The sequence below is a fragment of the Mauremys mutica genome, chromosome 1 (genome assembly GCF_020497125.1).
Source record: "Mauremys mutica isolate MM-2020 ecotype Southern chromosome 1, ASM2049712v1, whole genome shotgun sequence".
In the NCBI taxonomy this organism is placed as follows: Eukaryota; Metazoa; Chordata; order Testudines; family Geoemydidae; genus Mauremys; species Mauremys mutica.
In genome coordinates, this window is record NC_059072.1 from 109,171,655 (window position 1) to 109,186,906 (window position 15,252).

General features: G+C 42.2%; 1 protein-coding gene across 3 annotated transcripts in view; it reads left to right on the plus strand.

Annotated features, from left to right (window-relative positions):
- DENND5B (DENN domain containing 5B) overlaps positions 1 to 11,720 on the plus strand; it is a 181,022-nt gene extending 169,302 nt beyond the window's left edge. For all 3 annotated transcript variants that reach the window (XM_044990556.1, XM_044990563.1, XM_044990566.1), the window contains 5 exons: positions 1,649 to 1,836; positions 3,185 to 3,267; positions 3,421 to 3,547; positions 6,054 to 6,228; positions 7,265 to 11,720. In XM_044990556.1, coding sequence (XP_044846491.1) covers positions 1,649 to 1,836; positions 3,185 to 3,267; positions 3,421 to 3,547; positions 6,054 to 6,228; positions 7,265 to 7,448 — 757 coding nt within the window. In that variant the 3' untranslated portion in view covers positions 7,449 to 11,720. The remainder of the gene's footprint in view (positions 1 to 1,648; positions 1,837 to 3,184; positions 3,268 to 3,420; positions 3,548 to 6,053; positions 6,229 to 7,264) is intronic.
- Positions 11,721 to 15,252: the final 3,532 nt, after the last annotated feature.

Here is a 15,252-nt window from a genome sequence, read left to right on the forward strand (position 1 = left end):
GGGGCAACGATGGTGGTGGGGGCGAAGGGGGACACGGATGGACCGGGGGCAGGCTCCATGTCACACCCCCGGTGTCCCAACAGACACAGTCCAAACCCCCACCACAAGAGCACAGTTCAAAAAATACTCAGTCCTGTAGTGCCCCCTCCACGGTGGTCTTCAGAGTCACCATGAGGTCCTCCAGCAGCAGACGGTCCTCTCCTCCTCCTCCTCCTCGGGGCTCCAGCAGCTCCAGGCGGTGGTCTGGTGGCCAGGCAGGAGGGACCCCACTCAGAAGATGGCGGTGGTGGAGCCCGCAGCAACAAGGGCTGGAGCTGGGGTCCCTCACTCCCCTCCTCCGGGGAGCAGGCCAGCAGCCCCCCCCCCCAAGGGGCTGTAGGTGGAGTAACAGCAGCAACTGGGTGGTGGGGGGGAAATCTACTAGCCAGCCAACAAGCAGGTAGCAGAGAAAGGGGGTGGGTGGTGGTGTCTAGCCCAGCCAGGGGAGCAGCCGGAGCAGCAGCAACAGCAGCAGCTGCGAGGGCCCAGCAGCAACAGCAGCCGCCCTCTCCCTCCTACCCTCTACAGCAGAGTAGCAGAAGGGAGGTCTTCTGGCCACTGGAGAAAGAGTTTTCTGTTCCCTGAGAGACCAGAGCAGGGGATGCACTAGAGTAATCAGGAACCTGCTAGAACCAATTAAGGCAGATAGGCTGATTAGAACACCTGCAGCCAATTAAGGCAGGCTAATCAGGGCACCTGGGTTTAAAAAGGAGCTCACTCCAGTCAGGCGAGGAGGAGCCAGAGGAGAGGAAGTGCGTGTGAGGAGCTGGGAGCAAGAGGCACAAGGAGCTGAGAGTGAGAGGGTGTGCTGCTGGAGGACTGAGGAGTACAAGCGTTATCTGACACCAGGAGGAAGTTCCTGTGGTGAGGATAAAGAAGGTGTTTGGAGGAGGCCATGGGGAAGTAGCCCAGGAAGTTGTAGCTGTCATGCAGCTGTTACAGGAGGCACTATAGACAGCTGCAATCCACAGGGCCCTGGGCTGGAACCTGGAGTAGAGGGTGGGCCCGGGTTCTCCCCAAACCTCCCAATTCCTGATCAGGCACAGGAGAAGTTGACCCGGACTGTGGGGAAGATCACTGAGGTGAGCAAATCTGCTAAATAAGCACAGGACCCACCAAGGTAGAGGAAGAACTTTGTCACAATATGTAGAAACCTAAAAGAGCCCTATCAAATACTTTTATATAACACACTTCTGTCTTCTACTGTCTAGTGCTTTCATACAGGCTTGAAGGTTATTTCCTTTTGATTTGACAAATGTAGATGGTTTTTCTTTGTTTTTAATGGAGTTAAAGTTAACATTGCTGTGTCTTAATTACTTTTTGCTGTCAAGAAATATGGATGGTTAGCACTGCTCTGATAAAAGGGATGGCTTGTTGCACAATCAACAGAGAGGTCTCTCTCTTTTTCCAAGACAGAATTTTTTTCCGTTTCTTTGAAGTAGAGGGGTTTGGTTTTTTAAATGGAAGTTTGACTCTGGAGATTATTTTCCACTGGATAACAATGTTTAGGTGGGCCATAGAGGAGCCCTGAAATAGTTATGTCCCTTAACTTTGAATTCAAGTTAAAATGTTCAGCTAGTTGAAACTCTTCTGTTGGGTGGTACCACAGGTTCCCATGTGGACGTTGGCTGGGGAAGGGAGTTGATGATGGCAGTCTGGAGAGAATTCTTATTGGAGAATTGATAACTTCAACGTCAGATGAAGATCTTGGGAAGCAGTGCCGTACCCCCCCTCAACAGAAATCCCCAACTACAGCTCGCAGATTGAGTATCACCTCCCTTACAGGAAAAAATACAAGTAAGCCCCTGCCGTTTCCAGTGCTCACAGCTATAACATGGGGGTAGTGATTACTGGGAAATACATTACTTTATTTTAGCCCAGTAGCATCTTTAACAGGATTGTAACCTGTAAAAGCTAGGTCCAATCTGAAGGAACAATGGTTTCTAACCCTGACTCTGCTTCTAATTTGCTCTGTGACTTTGGGCAAATGACTTAATCTACCTGAATTTCCCCATCTGTCAAATGTGGATAAAACCTCACTCAGAGCACAAAATTTTGAAGCTTATTGTAAAGTGCTAAGTACTAAGTGTTTTATTTCAGTTACCAGTGTCTGTTTCTCTCCGGGCAAAACATAATCTAAAGAGAGCAACACGAATCCAGTGCCACTTTCCATGAGTGTGGTTCCATGTCTGTGCACGTGTTTGGAGCATTTCCTGAAGGGTGGGGACTGCAAAGCTCAGTGATTCAATTGCCTTTCAAGTCACATGAGGCATTACTTTGGACATGTGGAAGGCCATCAGTATTTTAAACAAACACTGACTTGTATTATGTTGAAAAATTGGCAAGTGTTTGGTGGGGGGGAAAGCTCTGAGAATGATTCAGTGTGTTAAAGTGAGAGATTAAAGAAGCTCTACCTATTTAGCTTATCAGAACAAATGTTAATAAATTACTCAATGACATCCTATAAATACCTACATGGGAAGATTTCTGATAGTAGAGAGCTCTAATCTAGCAAGATCCAATGGCTGAAAACCGGAGCTAGACAAATTCAGACCATATATAGGGCACTTTTTTCTTTTTTTTTTCTTTTTGTTAAATTAGGGTAACTGACCATTGGATTGACATATCAAGGGATGCTGTGGATTCTGTCACCTTGAAGTCTTTATAAAAAAAAAAAAAAAAAGCATCCAATCTAGATTTAAATATATGCTCTAGTTCAGCAAGAAGTTGTGGACTTGGTGCAGGAATTACTGGGTGAAATTCTTTGGCCCGTGTTATGCAGGAGGTCAGTCTAGATGATTCTAATTGGTCCCTTCTTGCCTAAAATCTGTGAAAAACTCTTAGCAATAAAAGAGTTCTGGATGCATATGTGATGGACAGAGCTTCATTAGTCGAAATAAATTACTTATAAAGGAAAGTCCTTGGCCTGTGCAGTTTGTCTGGCAATTTAATTTGGTTAGTTTTGATGTTGTTCCCCGGTCATTTATAACAGATTTGTAGATTTGCTTAATGCAAATAACTCCATGCACTCTTCCTGTATTAAAGATAGAATGTTTGAACCAAGTCTGGTAGTGTGTGAATTTGATTAACGTGCATTGTCTTAATGTTCTCGTATTCAACGACTGTGCTTTCCATTAATTTACAGAACCTAATGCAGGGCAGATCCAAGAAGGAATTGGGGAAGCTGTGAACAATATTGTGAAACATTTTCACAAGCCAGAGAAAGAGGTACTCTCTATCATTAAATATACTGTAATTAGAAGAGAAAATAATATGTAAACCTTTTTATAACCTGGAAAACAGGGATCAGTGTACCAGTAACAAGTGTTACACCTGGGCTTTGAAGCTTGTACTTAAGAACTGTATCTTTTTGTTCCATAGAGAGGCAGTCTTACCATTCTGCTATGTGGTGAAAATGGCCTGGTTGCAGCACTGGAGCAGGTCTTCCACCATGGATTCAAATCAGCTCGGATTTTCCACAAGAACGTATTCATCTGGGATTTCATAGGTAAACTGATGTTATGTTGGGGTGAGAGGGGAGAAAGGGTTAGAGGGAAATGGCCACTAGTGTGCATACCTCAGGATTTTAATAAGCGTGGGCTCCATTCAGTTTCTACAGAACAAACTTAATCTCCTGATCTAACCCTGTGTGAGTGTTGTTTAAGTGCAATTGTGCTCTGTATTGTAAAAAATACACTCCCGGCAGCAGCTCTCAATTTAAGACAGGCACAGATGAGATTATGTGAACTGGAAAACCCTGGTGATGTGTTAACTTGGGATAGTAACCGTTTTGTTTTGTTTTTTCCTTTGTCACCAACACATATGTAACATTGGGATGGACTGGGGAGGGTCTTTAACTGATGTGGATTAATAATGTATTTACGCTTGTAGAAGAAGGGTATTAGGAGGCATTAGAGGGGAATGGCTAGCACAGTTTGGGAGGTTACCCAAGCAGAGGGGCAGCATAAATGAAATCCCAGTGATAGGAGTTGAAGAAGGAAATAGTGTGAATGAGGCCAGTGTCTTTTGTCAGTTTCTAGTGAATGGGGTGTGGAGGGGTGGGGATGGGAAATTTTTAAATTTGATATAGTGGGCAGGAGTGAGCCAGTGAAGGGGTTTGAGGGAGGGGAGTGATCTGGTCTGCTCAGGAAAGGATGAAGGTTTTAGTGGCTGCTTTCCTTACTCAGTGGAGAGGGACACTATGTGGCAAATGGGAAGGCAGTACAGGAGCCACTTTTAGTAACCAAGGGAGGGGAGGATAAAATTGTCACAAAGCAAAAGGAAGGAAAGGTTGTTTTTTTTTCCCATATGTGGCAAAAGAAGCAGTAGCAAGACTTCATAATAGTCTGGATCAGGGGCGGCTCTATAAATTACGGCGCCCCAAGCAGGGCGGCGCAGTGCGCCGCCCTTCCCCGGTCCCGCGGCCGGGGCAGAAACGTCTGCGGCGGGTGCGCTGGTTCGCGGCTCCGGTGGAGCATCCGCAGGCATGCCTGCGGGAGCTCCGTCCGAGCCGGGGGACCAGCGCGCCCACCGCAGTCATGCCTGCGGGAGCTCAAGCGGAGCCACCGGAAGAGGGGACCCTCCGCAGTCATGCCTCCGGCAGGTCCGCTCATTCCGGGCTCCGGTGGACCTCCCGCAGGCATGACTGCGGAAGGTCCGCCGGAACCAAATGCCTCCCTGCCCCAACAATGCCGCCCCACGCGCCTGCTTGGCGCGCTGGGGTCTGGAGCCGGCCCTGGTCTGGATATATGAGGAGAAAGGAAAAAGTCAAAGATGACCCAAGAACACAAGTCTGAGCCCCACAGCAAGGAGGATGATTGTATACAGCAACAGCAAAAGGGGGGTGTGGGGAAGGCTTGCTGGGAAAAACAAGGAAGAATTTACATACAATAATTCCAGAGCTACGTCTTCTGAGACAGCAAAAGATGAGAAGAAATGGTTTTAGGAAGGAGGTGACAAGGAGGAAATATACAACCGCAGCATGTGACTAGAAACAAGCTTTGGAACCACTTTTGGAAATGGGTTCAGATTCTGATCCAAATTAAACTTGGCTTCCCTCAAATCCAAATTTGTCCACTTCACAAGAACTGCTACATGTTTGACAGCCTTTTCTCAGACAGCCAAGACATGAAATGATAGAGGGTTTTGCTTCTCAGATTGAGACTTATTGATATAGACATACACTGCTACCTCGATATAACACCACCTGGTATAACATGAATTTGGATATAACGCCATAAAGGAGTGCTCCAGTGAGGTGGGGCTGCGCACTCCGGCGGATCAAAGCTAGTTCAATATAACAGTTTCACTTATAACATAAGATTTTTGGCTCCCAAGAACAGCGTTCTATCGAGGTAGAGGTGTATTTGTAGGGGTAGCTCGCATGCCACCTATTAGAACTGCATTTTCATAAACAGTAATTCACTGAAATATTTTGATAAGGAAAGGTGAAATTTGCCAAAGAATTTTCCTAAGATACAAACCTAGTAAATGAAGTGTTGGGAAATGGCTTTCAACTACAATCTGATGGAAAGCGATACTGACTAGAGACTAGTCTTACTCAGTGGATGTTATACAGGTGATTGATTATTTGTCCACACCGCTCTGCCCTTGGGTCTCAGGAATATATTTTAAGGGAATAAATAAGTTAAGACTCTTAGCCTGAGGGAAGATCTCACCCAGGAAATCCATAACTAGTAGCTAATCACGTTTATAAAATGGGAATAATTAAACTCTTTAGTGATTAGCACCACAAAAATGTCTCTAAACTAATTCATGATGCTAATTTGTTACAGAACACAGTGACCACATTTGCCAACTGTCACCACGCAGCGGTTTCTGAGACTACCATACTTTATTTAGATAGGATGTATAGTAACCATGAGGTAGCTTTGGGCACATGCTGACTTTTTTTTTTAAATAGCTTTCTTTGCATAATTGTAGGGTGCTGAGGTGGCTTCAATTTTAAAAGTGTTTCGTATTAATCATTGCATGGTTTTACTTTCTTTCCACAGAGAAAGCTGTTGCTTACTTTGAAACCACTGACCAGTTTGGGGACAACGAAGAGGACGTCTTGCTTCAGAGATCATCCTGCAAAACATTCTGTCACTATGTAAATGCGATCAGTACTGCACCAAGGAACATCGGGAAGGATGGCAAATTCCAAATCCTGGTTTGCTTGGGGACTAGGTACAGAGCAGCATTCTTCACTGTGGTGTTCTCGAGTGTTGGAATAGTCAGTTCAACACTCTGTCACTCTTATTAGGCACCTTAATTTACCAGCTTAAAATATCTTGGACACACAAATTGGCCAGTTCATACTTTTAAATAAATGTCCTTAAGAGCAGAAGAGAAATTTAAGTAAGATAGGTATTATTTCTGATGATTAGCATATACATTTCTGCAAGTCACTTTTTTTTTCTGTTTTAATGCAATTCTTGGTATCTCTTTACATGATATTATACACGAAGTACAGGCCTTGTGAGTTCAGGGTGCCCTCAAAAGAGGAATCAGTCCACCTCTTCCTCCCACAGCTCTCTTTTTAATAAGCCAAATGAAAACGGGCACATGGCTATTTCTGTCTTTGCTAAATCTGCCTTTCCTAATAGGATTTTGAGCACTTCTGTTGATATTTTTTCCTTTTTCTCTTCTTTTGTCTTTATGTATCTAGATATTTTTAAAACTGCATTTCACCAATACAGAATTCCTGGACTTTTTCCCTTGCTAATGGCCTGGGAATTAAACTGAATCTTTCCCTGTGGCATTACTCTGACTTCCTTGATCTCTTCCCTGCCTTTACTCTCCCATGTCAGTCCTCAAAAAAATGAAATCATTATACCACCTACAGTGTGGTCAGGGATTAATATTAAAGTAGGCTCTAGACGTTTTCTTTTCTTTCTTTTTTTTCTTCCATTGACTCAAATACAACAGTGTACTTCTGTTTCTCAGAACATAAATAGGGAAGTAGTAAAACAAATTAATTATTATTACATGCTTGTGCAACATCTAGAACAATGTGGTACTCACCTGATTGGGCCTCTAGATGCCACTGCATATAAATTATATAAACAGGATCCCGATTATCATATGGGGAGCTTTTGAGTGCAAATGACACGCGTCACCTATGCAAAAATGGACACTGTTCTGGAGTGTGCTAAAGGCAAGAGTTCAGATTAAGTTCTGCTGGACACAGCAGACTGCATTAATTCCATTCTTCTCTCGGTAGGGATCACTTCCTTCCTCAATGGATTCCATTGCTAGCAGAGTGTCCTGCCATCACAAGGATGTATGAGGAGAACGCCCTTCTGCGGGACCGCATGACAGTGAATTCCCTCCTCAGAGTCCTACAGACATTACAAGATTTCAACATCATCCTAGAAGGGTCACTCATTAAAGGAGTGGATGTTTAGCATGGCTTTGATGAGAACTTCATTATTTCTCTGCTAAGCAAGCAAACAAAAATTGAGGACCTGTTAGAACTTGAATGCTGCGGTAGTGCATCACTGTAAAGCGGAGCACCCTGTTATCGGGTGGGAGTGGGAAACCCAGATTACACCAGATTCAGGACTGTTCTTAAAGCTGCAGACAAGCTAAAATGCGGTATTGTAGTTTATTTGAAACAGAATAAAATAGAGTATTTTCATGTGTTAGATGTATGTAAATATGCTATCTTCTTTAAGAAATTATATTACTCTTAAACTTTTCTTAGACAATGTTCTCGTGCTGAAAATAAGTAGCTTAAAACCGTGGGACAGCTGTGGGGGTTGTGGGGAGAGATGTTGCTGCTTGATAGCAAGGAAGAAGCCAGTCAATGTGTAAATACAATGCAAACTCAGCAGGGCTTTTTTCAGGTGTTGCAAAAACACAGCAAGTATCAATATGTAGCTACTGCTATCATCTCATTCTTGGAAACGTTGTGAATGTATACTGTTTACCCTACTGTACACTGTTTCCCTTATTTTATGTTTTAAAGCTCCAAGCCCCTCCATGCATATAAGCTGAGAGTTGTCATATTTAAGATCTTTTGTGTAATTTTTATCAATCAGCACAAGGTGAGGTGCAAATGAAATGTTTAAACACTGGGCATGAGGAATTGTTGAACCTCCAAGAAAACCCACCAGGACCTGATACCTGTTTTTAAAAAATCCAGTACAGCACCAGGCTATATTTGGAAAATATCAATAACTTGATTTGTCATTTTGTCCCTCTTCTGTCTGGGTTTTGTTCAGATGTTTTTTTCCCCCTGTCTGCGTTTGTACTGTGGATGATGACATATGCTTCAAGAAGAGGTTGTGTCTGCTTCTATAGGTTTGTTGAATAACTTGGTTCAGAAGATGAACCAAGCTCTGTTTCTGTTATGTTGCTGTAGAACCACAAATACTGACTTTGCTGTGCTACAGGACTGTTTCAACCAGTTGTAAAATACTGGCAAGTTACTAGTCTTCCTTTATCCTGGGGCGTAAGTGTTCCTGGGAGGCACAGGATCGCTTTGGTTTTGAATAATTCAGCTATAGAAAAGAAGTGAGGCAAGGGGAATTGGTGTCAAGGCTTCTGTCTCATACTGTTTCAAACTAATAATGTGTTAAAGAAACACACATGTCACAGGCACAGAACTCGGAGAAACTGGGAGCTGCTGAAGTTCCACATGCTAAAATAAAAACTAAATCAGTTGGGGGATAGCATGCAGCAAATATCTGGGATGTCATTCAGTTTTCCTTCCACTGAGATTTGATTTATGCAAAGCTGGGGGCATGTTAACTCAGCCATTAGCCACCTTTGGAGATGGGTTTGAAATCCTTTTATTTCACTGGTTTAATCAATTTGATCACAATTTATTCTTCAGTGGATGCCTGGGGACATCACACAGCTTGGTATACATAGCAGTATTTGCTTTGGAGAGGCCCTTACTAAAATAACAGATTACATTGTAGGTCAGAACTGCATTGCATTACAAAAGATTTTGGCTGAATCTTGAACATTGCTTTTTGTTATGTCTGGGAAGCTAGAGTGTCCCCCAAATAAATATAATGGAGAGGAACAAGATCCAGAGAAAGGGCTTAGAAATCATGTCTTTCTTTCCTGCTTGTACGTTGCCACCTTCAGAACAGTATTAGAAAATTGGCTTTTTAGTCACTGCCAGCCTGTAGACAAGGTTTAATATCTCCAGTGAGCTATGGTGAGGTAGGATGAGGGTGGTGCTCCTTCAAAGTATTTGAAAAAAATTAAGGATAAGGGCAGGCTGAGGGAGATGGAGGCAAAATGAAAATTGGATAATACAAAAGTATTAAGTATTGATAGAAAGGAGATGGCACGCTTTTGGGAATGATGGCAGTGTAAAGCACTGTAGAGGATATCTGCAACAGAAGGATTCACGTCACAGGCTGCTGAAGGTCATGCATGTTGTGACGGTGGTATACTCTCTCCTTCTGTAAGCTAGTAAGAAACATCCACTCTGCTACTGCCCTCCAGCTGGGCAGTTCTTGTAATAGATTCATTTTGGTGTCAGAAAGGAAGTTCCACCCCATATCTCCTGGACAGATGAAAAGCAGTCAGATGGCATCCATCTTATTTGAAGAAAGGGTTGTAGTGTATAAATAGAAAAGTGCTGACCAAAAGCAGGGAGTCTAGAAAGATATAAGGATCTCATCCGGACTATACCGGTCTGTGCTCAGCAGAGCTATTTCAGTATCTGAACATTTATGTGCAAAACAATCACTATACTGACATGCTATTCAAATTGCTATCTTCAACCCTTGAGGTTGTCATGGGAGAGGTTCTGTGTTGCTTCTTGATTTAACCAAGGCAGAGCTTTTACCAAATTGAAGCTGTTCAGAATCCATGAATTTGCTCTTGCTTGAATTGACCAATGCCATCCAAAACATTCTATGCAGGATGGCAGTATCAATATTGGAATTATGGAGAACAGATTTGGGGGGCTATGAACAATGCAGAGGGTTTGTACCAAAAGTCCACATCTGTACATCTTCAGAAGGGTGTATTTTGGGATGGCCACGCCACTCCAGTTAAAGTCAATAGGCGATATGGCCAACAACTGAAAATTCAAAAATTGACTTTTTGAATGAATTATAAACTAAGTATCATAATCCATACAGCACTATTAGGTGATATTGAGAACTTAGAAAGTTTTAATTTTCATTATTTGCAAATCAATTTTATATCCTATAATTAGTATTAAAGTTCCCTGCCACCTGACATCCCAATCTTCTAAATGATCTTCATTACACCATGAAAAATTATCCATTTTGTCATTGATCTGTTGGCTTTTTGCATGTGGATTATATTTCCTTTCCAGAGGAATCTGCATTCTGGTAGTTGTGCTTTGTTTTTCTAAATACTTATAGCTGATGAAGGAAGGTAGCCGTGACACTGGGCCACAAGGAAATTAAGTGGAAAATATATGTGGCTTAGGGTAGAAATGAAAATGGAGGCATCCTTAAAGGGCAGGCATAGAGGGCAAGGACTGTCCACAGAGGGCAAGTATGAGAGGAAAAGGACTTCTTAGTCTTTTTAATCTAAAGAATAAATCAAAACTTGACTAATTTAAAACTTTTATAAGGGAAAATCCATATTTAAGTAGATGTAAAAACCCATGGTATTTAACTTGATATATAACTTCACATGGAAAACGTTAACTTATGGGACACATTTATTTTGTCAAGTTTCATACCACATGAATGATATGGGAAGAATATTATGTCTAAAATTCCCTTGTATGTAGTAAAATACTGTAGGTGCCCTAAGCTAAGGTATTTTGAAGCATGAGGCACAGCTGAGTGCCTCTCATCCCTAACACACTAGTTACTTGACATCCTTGGGGGTATGGTTCTTTGCAATGAGATTTTATTCTTTCATTTATTTATTATTTTTAGTAGATTACTTTGATAATTGGAAACCGAGTATTTTTTTCTGTGAGGTCTACAGAAATCATTCTAGCCCTTTAGAATGGTGAGAAGCCAATCAGGATTCTCTTAAGCTAACACAATTTATACTTCAGTATTAAAGCACCTTCATTGGTTGAGAAATGGAATCTTGGGAAAGACCAAAGCCCTCTGGCACCTATTTTTACAAAGCAAACTCTTTAACCAAATTTTGCCTGTTTCTAGTGTCTGAGTTCTGCATAGTATTATTACAGTAACATTCAGTATACTAGCTTGAAAGAGTCAGAAAATCAAATGCATCACTGAGTCTCTATAAAACATGTATTTATATTTCTCTGAAACTAACTGGATTCCATTGTGTTCAGTGAAAAATCTGTTTATTCTGAGCTGACATTTGTAATTAGTTTATTTGTTCAAAATGATTCTCTTTAAAGTAGTTATGTGAAGGCATATTTAAGAAATTTCTGTCTTTCAGTCAAATGAAGGTGTGAATCTCATAGGGAAATGTTCTATGTTACACTTGAAATGTACAAATGTGCCCTGTATAGTTTAAAAAAAAAAAAAAAAAACCTGTCTCCATAGTAAGTTGATTATTATTATTTGTCTTTACATTATTATTAACTGAATCAGAACTGGATTATTTTCAGAAAGAAATTAGTAAAAAGTATTGTTATATCAAGCACTTTAACATATCATAAACTGACATCAGTTTTTCAGGTTTTGGAGTACATTTAAATACAGCTTTTCATGCTATGTTCTTTACAAATAAAACTGTGAAAATAAGAATTTGTCATTTTCTCCTTGCAGAATAGCAACCAAAAGATGCCCGACAAAACTTAATGAGCTGATTGAAAACTGGAACACAGGTTCTGTAGATAGGACAGGTTGAATATAACAATTCTAATGATATCTTTCTGTGACACTGTAGAGAGGAGCTCCTGGGTATTCTGTGTTTGTATCCTCCTTGATATTTAGCTCCCCTGAGCAACAAAGTGTGACACTGATCTTCATTTTGAATGCTTAGGCTGAAATATTTTTGTCAATCAGAGGAGAGAACCTTGAACATGGTGAAATTTAACTCTTCAAACAAGAGACACAAGATGGGTGATGTACTGTTTATTGGACCAACTTTTGTTGGTGAAAGAGACAAGCTTTCAGGCTACACAGAGCTCATCTTCAGGTCGTCTTAGAACAGGGGCCTTTTTTAGATTGCCATCTGAACTGACCACCCTGGGATGTGTTTCCCTTCACATCTAGCCTCTGACTTTCTTTTTTGGACAATGGGATGCACTTTGACTGGCAATGTCCTAGAGGTTATGTTTCGTTCCCTCTGGAGCTGAGCTGCCCAAAAGCTTTGATCCAAAGTGCCACATATCATCTAGCTCCATCAGATATTTTGTATAAAGAATGCAGTAGTGTGAAAAAGGGAAGATGAGAAGCACTATGGAAAAAGGTGCAAAATAGTAGTGACAAAATTGTTCATTGTACTGTAGAAGAAAAAGATAAGGGTTGGATTTTCAAAAGCATTCAATATTGGCCTAACCCTGCTTCTGCTGAAATTAATGACAAAAACTACCTTTGACTTCGGTGGGAGCGGTTAGTGAATTCTGGGCAGTTCTGAAAATTGTACCCTTAAAATACACCTAACAATGTCCGTCTTTAAAACAAATTTTTTTTTATTTTTTTTACCATTGGAAATGAAGAAACAAATCCAGCATCGCCAACTCTTAATTTTTTTTCACAAAACTAGCAAATTTTGGGATATTTTTCCATGTCTCAAGAAAACAACATCATGAAAGGCTGAATTTTCCCTTATTCAAAATGGCTACCATCTATTACTGTCAATGGGGCTGAAAGCAGCAAGATTGCAGGGAGATGGCAGCTGTCTGCATGTGAAAGTGAAACTGCCCTCAGTAAAGTTGACTGCTACCTCCTATTGTTTTCAATTAGATTGAAGCCCTGCCCACTGGCAAAATGGGTGCCCCAGTATGGCTCAGGGGTACCACACTACGGTGCATAGCGTGTGGACTGTGAGGAGCAGTAGAGACACTGCAAAGTGAATGGGGAGTATGAGGAGAGCAGGCATGAGGGTGGTTCAGAAGGCTCTGTGGGAGATTCTTAGGGCTGTGTGGGAGACAGACCTGCCCTGCCACTGAGCCCTGCCCTCATGTATGGCCCTAGGGCAGTGAAGGGGGAAGTTAGGCAGCAGTTGCTGCTTGATCTGGGTCCCAGGACGCAGTAGCACAACTTCCCTTCTGATGCCTTGGAACGTCTCCTTTATTTGGTATCCAGGCAGAGAAGTCCCAGAGGAAGCTGGGGAAGTGGTGCTGCTGGGTCCAGGAAAGCGGAGAACCCCATGGCCAGCAGGAGATAGGAGACGTGGGGAGTCAAGTCAGTAGTAGGGGAACTGCCATCCAGTTCCTATCGTAGGGATGAAGCGAGGGTACATGGAATTTCCATCTGAGCAGCCAGGGAGAGGGGTACATTTAAAGGTGGACTTTTCAACCTGAAATTCTCTCATACTGGCAGAAGAATAGAGGGGGAGTTAAAAAGCCAAATGACAGATTAAAAAACATGGTTTGACACTTAACTCATGATTTGCGAGGCCAGTCTCATGGTTTTTTGGGATCAGAGTTGTGATTTTTGATCTCTCGAGGCTGGCAAACCTGCAAACCCAGTGAAAGGTTGAACCTCCCAGTAGGGACCATTTCTGTGAAAATCCCCAGCAAAACATTGTTTTTAATGTTCACTTCAACAGCAGGTCTGTGCTGTACCCACCACACCTGCAGGATCTCATGAGGCAAATTTCAGTAGAAGTGACTATGTAATACTGTTTTCTTACTATATGTACATCTAAAACTAGACTGTGAGGGATCAAGGACTGCGAAAAGAGCAAAATGCAGCTGGAGCTGTTCTGATGCCATGTGTTCAGTGACCTTCCTCAAAAATGAGGGAGGAGAGAATAAGCAGTAGTTGGCAAAACTGTTCGCATGAAGAGCTTTTTGTTATGTTTTGAAGTAGGAGCATCGGTGCCATCTGTTCAAGGTCAGCTGCAACATTATCTTCCTTGTGGGAGACGTTAGCAGTCCTCTCCAGTAACAGGACCAAGAATAAGCCTTTGCCATCTGTGATAAGTATCCAGATCACAGATAGTGTAACACAACTCCCTAAACACAGCATATTTTTGTATGTAAAGCAGGGCTCAGCTCAGCCAGATGAAGTAGTGCAGATAACTTCTTTCCTCATACCACAGCCCATGCTGCCATCCAGACATGCCCAAAGCCCATCTATATTGTCGGCAAAGTAGATGGAAAATTCTCTGTAAGAAACACATTCTGGGAATAGCTAATGCAACAGACACTGGTTGTATTCCAGCACTTTCAATAATTGTACGTGGTCAGACTTGGCAATGAGAGAGGGACAGCACTTTTTCTCCATCTGTTACCATCACAGCGTAAAAACTTGGAGTGACTGAAGTGGAGACAACTTGACACTGTTTGCTTTTCTGCATCAGCACTCCTGCCTTCTCCCTTATCACTTCCTCAGTCAGTGACCAGCCTGGTTGCTCTGAGCCAATGATGAGAAGGGAATAGATATGTGCCCCAATCTGTCATTCAGTGGTGGTTCCACTAAGCCACTGATAAAGCTGATCAATGGCGGAAGAGAATAAGCCTTCAGGAAGGTCTGGCACTCATTAGGTCTGACTATATTCTATGGCCCACCATTAAAGAATAGCGCCTCCACTTCAAGAAAAACGGGGAGAGGGAGGCTAGGCCCTCACTTCTGTCGGAGTAGATGATGTGGTTATCACACTGACACAAGATTTTTCCCTTTCCAGCTCTATCCCTAATAATAAAGATCTGAATTGTATCCAGAAACTTTTGGCTTAAAACCCTCACAACAGCATTGTATTTGTCAGGGTGGCCCTGAAGTCTCAAGTGAAATGTAAGCTATTCTTGCCACGAATCTCGAAATCTAGATGTTACTATGCTGATTTTCACATGCAGAGTGCTTTCTGTCAGGAAGTGTGAACATGTTTTTCACACTATTAAATGATGCCTCTGAGCACTCCAGAGTTGTCATGATGGTGAGATCCACCCTTCACCTAACTTCTCTATGCCACAATGGCCTGATAAGACTTGGATGAGTCATGTGTTCAGGGGTAGGAATAGAACCCAAAACTCCTCCTCTTTTGCCTTAACTAGAAGACCCATTGTCCATTTCCCAGTTTGGACCCATCCTTCTCCCGTGATCCATTCAGTCTGACAAGAATTCCAAGTTAATGTCAATGAATCTCTTAGCGTAATGGAATGGT